At 40.3% G+C, this 7,151-nt stretch overlaps 1 protein-coding gene across 1 annotated transcript; it reads left to right on the forward strand.

The window, feature by feature from the left end:
* The first annotated feature begins 523 nt into the window (after window positions 1-523).
* Window positions 524-6,951, forward strand: RFC2 (replication factor C (activator 1) 2, 40kDa). Its single transcript, XM_009885103.1, has 10 exons — window positions 524-595; window positions 1,246-1,287; window positions 1,694-1,800; window positions 2,989-3,090; window positions 3,693-3,793; window positions 4,475-4,632; window positions 5,005-5,070; window positions 5,565-5,645; window positions 5,990-6,103; window positions 6,779-6,951. The coding sequence occupies exons 1-10, from the start codon at window positions 545-547 to the stop codon at window positions 6,887-6,889; spliced, it is 933 nt and encodes a 310-aa protein (XP_009883405.1). The 5' UTR covers window positions 524-544; the 3' UTR covers window positions 6,890-6,951.
* Window positions 6,952-7,151: the final 200 nt, after the last annotated feature.

The following is a 7,151-nucleotide window of genomic DNA, read 5'->3' on the forward strand; positions in this document are numbered from 1 at the left end:
AGCTAGGTCTGACTCGGAGGTGGCAGGTCCTAGCAGCCATAAGGGCTCTCTGCCTGTACCCGATAACCTGCCCCGGCAGGGCTGGGGCCTGTGAGGTGGGAGAGGGCACCGGGCAGCCTCGGGTGGAAACTAACAAGTCCCTGTCGCGTCCAGACAAAGTCAGCCCCGCCTGGGGTTAATCCAGAGGGACGAGAGGGCGCACAGCACCGAACTTGAGGTTCCCGGTGCACAGGGCGACATCTCCCCTTCGCCCTGGTAGCAGGCTGAGGCGCCAAACTCCTCTCCGAGTTGAGCATTTTCTTACTCCTTTTCCTTTTTTATACTAGTGGAAATAAAACAGCCTTTTGGGAATTAGTGGAATGGTGTGCTTAGCAGTGAGGGGGGACCCTGCGGTGTCTACACTAAAGGCACGTTATGTCATCTTTGTCCTGTGTTCTCTTAACGTGATCCTCCTTTACTGTCAGTGTAAAGCACTATTAAAGTTTCATTAGATGTGCTGAAGCGTGTGGGGTTATGCTTTTACAGGGTGGAAAAATACAGACCCATGAAACTATGCGAAATAGTTGGAAATGAAGATACGGTGAGCAGGTTGGAGGTGTGTACCTGTCCCTGTGGTTTTTTAGGGGTTAGCTCAAAAACACATTTCTGCACAGTTCCACAGACCAGGAAAAGCACTTTTGTATTTTTACATCCATACTTGAGTATGTGGAAAAAACCTTTCTGATTTATGCAAGAAGTTACATGTTTAAGGACACATTTGAGTGGTGTTCTAAGGAAATAAGCCTTTTTTAATTGGGATATTGTGTAAATTGGCCCTGTTTTGATACAACTTAGAAAATTTGTAGCTGTTATAATAATACTGTTTCATTGAATAAATATAATTTATATAACAACAGAAAGAAACACAAATATAATGTTTTCTAGAAGAAAAATATTTTCTTTGACAAATCAGTTTGTAAACACCGCATTTGTTAACAGAAAGTTTATACTAGCAAACATTAACAAAGAAAAGGCAAGAGTACTCAAGACCTGTAATATTAAGTGCTTTTAAGTTTTTCCATATTATTCTAGGGACTGAGTTCTAATGGTTCAATAAAAAAAAGAAAGCAGCAAGGTCCAAAAAAATGAAAGCAGAGGGAAGAAAAGAACGGGCTAGCTTTGTTGCTCACACTTAAAATAGAATAGGATTGGAAACTATTTGTTCCCATTATTTTCTTATTTAACTTTATTATTGTTCTTCCTTAGGTCTTTGCAAAAGAGGGGAACGTACCAAATATTATAATTGCTGTAAGTATTGCTGTGTTGTACTGTATTTCACTGTGTTGGTCCTGGCTTCTAAAATCTAGCCACAACAGCCTCCCAGTATAGATTTGCATTGTGCCTGAATGTATTGGTAAGAGAGATGTTGACTGTATGGTCACGGAGCAACGTTCTTGGGAGAATACAGAAGACATAAACAACCTGGTAAAAACTTACTTGGCCCTTAGGTGCCAACGGAGGCATGTCTTGTGCTTCTCCCTGCAGCGTTTCTCTCCTGTTGGAGGCAGCGTCCTCATCAGGCAGCCTCTAGCCTGATGTTCTCTCTGCAGATCCTCCGTTGCAGCTGTTTTTCATAACTGGGGAACACTGTAGAGAGTACAGTTTAGAAAATGACATTAAGCTTACCAGCAATCACTGCATTTTTCATTTTTAGGGTCCCCCAGGAACAGGTAAAACCACCAGTATCCTCTGCTTGGCTCGTGCTCTGCTTGGTCCTGCATTAAAGGATGCTGTTTTGGAGTTGAATGCCTCAAATGACAGGTGAGAATGAATAAGCCTTCTTTAACTTAAAACTTTTAATGAAGAAGCAAGTATCCATTTTAGTTCAACTCAGGCTGGCGTGATAGGCTTAATGCTACATTAAGGCCTCTAGTGCTTATTTTAAAGCATTTTTTCCAACTGGAAGTTAAGCAATCTTTGGTGTCCAACTATCAACGTAGGTATTATTACTTGATGTTTTATAAACTTGATAGATACTTTCATGCACAAAAGTAGAAACAGATGGAGTGCAGAATCCATAACGGTACAGTTTTCTTGTATTTACTTTGAAGAGTTAAGCTTCCCGCATTCATGAAGATCCTCTGAACAATGAAAAGTGAGCAAGGTGTTTGTAATGAAATTCTTCAGTGCTTAGGAAAAAAAGTGAAGTGATAGAAATTAGGGCTATAAGGGCAGTTGGGGATTAAACTGTAGCATAACGGTGTTAGGTATGTGGAGGACACTGACTCTACCCCAAGGATCAGGCACTAAGGGCTGATTATATTTCCCAAGTTCTGTAGCAGACCCATCCTGAAGCATTCTGAGGACGTTTCCTAGAGGGTTGTTGATGAGTCCTATACATTTTACCTGCCTTTGTTAATATCAGTTATAGAAGAGCTATAGAATCACAACATCCATTTTTCTAAACAGAACAAAAGAGTAAAATCCTTTATTTGTAAAAGTAAGTTTTTGTTGGAACTCTGTCTAGGAAAGTCTCTGTGTTGTACTAAAATGCAGTCTATCCAGCTGTTTTTCTTAAACTCTTCTGACTTATAGCTGGGTTTGTGGCTGCGGCTGTGTGAAGCACTGGCAAAATAGCAAAGCAGTCTTAAACACTTCTGCCTTTGCTCATTTATTATCCCTACCTTTTGCCAAACTTTTATGGCAACGTTTTTGTCCTTTTATGGCAGTACTGTAAGTGAGGTTACTGATATATACACACGATACTGTAAAATTTTTTTTTTCAAAACCTCCAAAAACCGAGGAGTATTGGTGTTTAAAAGTGAATCAGTTAGGCAGGCTGGCATATAGCATGGCTTCACAACAGTGATACTGGCACAGCTGAAGGGGCAGGAACAAACAGCGGGAGAATAGAGAGCTCAGCAGGGCTTCAGCCACCGTGGCTGATGAATAAGATCTATTACGTAATTTCACCCAACTGATCATGAATCACTTGAATTATTGTTCCAGAGGCATTGATGTTGTGAGAAACAAAATCAAAATGTTTGCTCAGCAAAAGGTCACACTTCCAAAAGGTCGGCATAAAATAATCATCCTTGATGAAGCAGACAGGTATGTCATTTTTTTTTCTTGACCTCAGCTACTATGTGAAACACGTTGTATCTGTCCTGTTGGCGGAGCTACTGTCTTGGATGGTGTTAGATGTTTCTATCAGGCTATCAAAAATAATTTGATAGGAAATAAATACACATTGAACACTGTTCTTACAAGATTACTCATATCAGAGATCATTGCTTCAAAGAAGATGCTAAATATTGGGGTGAAAGGCTCTGGGATCTAGCTGGATGTGCAATAGCATCTTCCAGTTTACTGGTTCTTTCTCTTTGAAAAGAGTCCGGCTTATGTAGACAATTTCACTAGATGAAAACCGGACATTCTACTCCATCTGTGTATAAGTAGTGGTATTCTTCACAGTATTAATGGTTTAATTTTGTGTTTTAGTTTTATGGGGGTCTCAGTGACTACCTGCACTGCAGGGTGTTTTATTCACATGACTAGAAAAAGCTGCTTAGTTTACCAAACCAGAATATTAAGTAATTTACAAAGCACTGTCTAATACCAGTAAACTCTGAAGCTTGTCTAAAAATAGGTATTAGGCTGCACCTGTAAGTCAGCGAAGGACAAAATCTGTCCTAACTCCTTTTCTCCCTCAGCATGACAGATGGAGCACAGCAAGCTTTGAGAAGAACAATGGAAATTTATTCCAAAACAACGCGCTTCGCACTTGCGTGCAATGCCTCTGACAAAATCATAGGTAAAGTGCTGGTAGTCCCTGGGTGTTTTTGTCATATGTTCTCCGTACTGTTGGCTAACCTCCAAGGCAGTTTTCAGAAATACCTCAGACATGCTTATTGCAAGAAACCATGGTACTTCTGAAAAATCAAACCACCTTTACATCCAGCTAATAAAAGAAGAGTATATTTGTGTAGTTGGTGAACCCTCTGAACAGCTGTTTTTGATGGATAGTGCTATGCATGACTGAAGAAGCAGATTTCTCATACTTTGGGCTTAATCTCCATCCAACTGTGCCAGACTTTAAGATGTTTGATGTATTGTATAACCAGTATTGAACCCCTTTTGCTTTCTGAAACATAGAAGTTTGCCTATAGGCTAACTCATTGTAGACCTTTAGACTTTTCTTGTTTAACAATGATAAAAATATACATTCAGAAAACCAGGAGAACAGAAGAAGCTGAGCTTCTTTATTTGCACATATCTGGGAAAACTCAAGTAGCACGTTTGGGCTCAAGTGAAGGCCTGTAACAATTGTGTATGCTTAAGGAGATGCTGTATTCTGTTTAGAGCTAACATGTTCTTTTTCTTTAAAAGAGGAAAAATTACGAGTTGGGAACTGAGGTAGCTTCTTCCAAGATGAAAACAAATGGTATTTTTATGAGAAAAGAGGGAAATGCTAATTACGCATCTCTGTCCTCAGAACCAATTCAATCCCGGTGCGCAGTGCTACGTTACACCAAGCTGACAGATTCACAAATCCTTGCAAGGCTACTTAAAATTGTTGAGAAAGAGGATGTACCATATACAGATGATGGACTAGAAGCCATTATCTTCACAGCCCAAGGAGATATGAGACAGGTAAAAGAAGAAAGGCTATAAAACAAGGGCTTCTGTTTAAAGCAAAAACCCCTTCAATTGTTGCTCTTGAGGATTTATCTTTGGAGGGGTAAAGCAAAGGGGATGTGACTGACTTGTGGCACAAGTGAAACTCAACTATTTGGGTTTGTGAGGTTTTAAGGTGGATCTGCTCCTTAGAAGTGAATTGGTGGGAAGTGGATACCAAGTTTGTGGGAGGAAACAAAGTCTGCATACATTTGTGGTTTGCTCTGGTGCTTAATTGAAAACTGCTTATTTGGCATCAATTTCTGAAAAGTGTATTTCACCCTGAGGAGGGGAGTGAGAAGTAGAGCACTTCAGAAAATAAATGAAGTCTTATTTTTTCTTTCACAGGCATTAAACAACTTACAGTCCACGTATTCTGGATTTGGCTTTATAAACAGTGAAAATGTCTTCAAGGTTAGTAATAGTGTGACATAGTTATGCTAGAAGTTGAGCACTACAGCTGTGCGAGACCTTCGGTCAGGTATCCGAGCCTTTGAAAGAGCTTTGCCGGTTTGCAGACAGCACTATGCAAGTAGCAATTACAGCATTAGGGGGTGAAAAAGCGCACGTGCCTTTGGACAAGGGAGAGAGCGCTTGCAGTCCCTAATGGCACATCTGAGACTTTGTGGCTTTCCAGCTCTCTCAAAGCACACGAATCGGATAACTGCTGGGAAGTTTCACAGTGATAACTTGTGAATCTGTTACTTGGGTGTTCTCATTTCGTGCTATTCAGTCTGCCACGGCAGGAGAGCTGTGTTACCAGAAAAGTCACATTACTTAAAATTTAATCTGTGTTACAGAATGTGTCTGATTCAGTACTTCAACTGTATAGAAGCTTGGTGGAAACACCAAGGGTTTAATGCAGAGTCTTCTTATATTTTGAAGTGTAATATTTCCCTTTGATACAGGTATGTGACGAGCCTCATCCTCTGCTTGTGAAAGAAATGATACAACACTGCATAAATGCAAATATTGATGAAGCATACAAGGTTGGTTTTCATGTGTCGTGTCTGTGTAGACAAACACTTTTTCTCGACAGAATTCTGGTCTGTTTTGAAGAATTCACAGTGTGGGGGTTTTTCTAAGATAAGGGCAATACCATGTAGATAAGGATGAATTAAGTCCTTTTTATGCAGGGGTCTGTTCTGATGAATAAGCCAACAAGCAACAAAGCAAGTTGTATTGAAATTACTTACTAAACAATTGAGGTTAAGTAATTTGTTAAATAGTACGTGTAGTTCCAGTAGTTATATACAGCTGTTCCAAAAGTGAATATGCTTGACTTACCTGGTAAGTTTTGCAGATGAATGTAGGATTATTCTTGCCTGCACAGATTCTTGCCCACCTGTGGCGACTTGGGTACTCTCCAGAAGATGTGATTGGCAACATCTTCCGTGTGTGTAAAACCTTTCAAATGCCAGAATATCTGAAACTGGAATTTATCAAGGTTAGTACTAACCTACCTCCTGGTGGGGTCTTTGGGGCCTTTTTAAGAAAAGGATGCGATTCCTAAAACAGGGACAGCCTCAGCATTTTCTCTTTGAGATTTGCTGTATATTCATGCAAAGAAGTATTTCTTAACTTCTTACTGCTTTCTTTCCCACTCTGCATCATCAGTTTGTCAGTAAGAATGGTCACTTGAAGTTTAACCAAAAGGAATGCCAAAAGTCACATTAGTGATCAACCAGGATTAATAACAAATGTAATGCTGGCTGAATTTATTATTTACATCAAAGCTTCAAGTAACTCCTTGAGAACTTTCTTCAAGAGCATACTTGATTCTAGTCCAACAGATAGTAAAATGTTAAATTATATTAACAGCCAGTTGATAAATGGTAAACTGGTGTAGCGGAATCCCTCTTCAGGTTTAAAACCTGTCCTCAAATATATGCACCTTGCTCCTTACACAAAGGGAGTGGGGAAATAGAGGCTTTGGTTTAAAAAAAAAAAAAAGAAGAAGAAAAAAATACATTCTAGTGGATCTACATGAGAAGATATGTTTTTCTTAAATTCAAGTGACTCTGAAGTTGGTCTGTTAGCAGTAAGGGCTATGTTCTATTTAGTCATACTGTGCATAGACTGGGGGAGAAACCAGGAGATTTTACAATGTCTCTATCACCAGGAAATCGGGTACACTCATATGAAGATAGCAGAAGGTGTGAACTCACTTTTACAAATGGCTGGACTGCTGGCCAGGCTGTGTCAGAAGACCGCAGCCCCTGCCGCAAGTTAGCTGTGTCGCGAGCAGGAGCCTGCGTTCTGGAGGGGGCAGGATGGGTGCGCAAGGTCCGCAGCTCCCTCTGCGTCCTGAACGCTGCATGCAGACAGCCTCTTCCCTTGGGTTTGCTACAGCGCGGAAAACTAACCAGGTTCTATTGTAAAAATGGTTTGTACTTTTTTTATTTAGACCAATAAAGCTTTAAAATCTACTTTAACCCAAGAACTCTCACCTGTTGTATGACCAAGGTAGGGGAGAGGACTGTGACAGTCCAGAG

The sequence above is a fragment of the Charadrius vociferus genome, unplaced genomic scaffold (genome assembly GCF_000708025.1).
Source record: "Charadrius vociferus isolate BGI_N301 unplaced genomic scaffold, ASM70802v2 scaffold54, whole genome shotgun sequence".
Taxonomy (NCBI): Eukaryota; Metazoa; Chordata; class Aves; order Charadriiformes; family Charadriidae; genus Charadrius; species Charadrius vociferus.

Bases quoted from the DNA above. Each gene is read 5' to 3' on its own strand.
- RFC2 (XM_009885103.1), top strand. From the start codon at position 545: ATGAAACTATGCGAAATAGTTGGAAATGAAGATACGGTGAGCAGGTTG. The intron at 596-1,245 runs GTGTGTACCTGT...GTTCTTCCTTAG, and splicing joins ATACGGTGAGCAGGTTGGAG to GTCTTTGCAAAAGAGGGGAA. The intron at 5,646-5,989 runs GTTGGTTTTCAT...TTGCCTGCACAG, and splicing joins ATATTGATGAAGCATACAAG to ATTCTTGCCCACCTGTGGCG.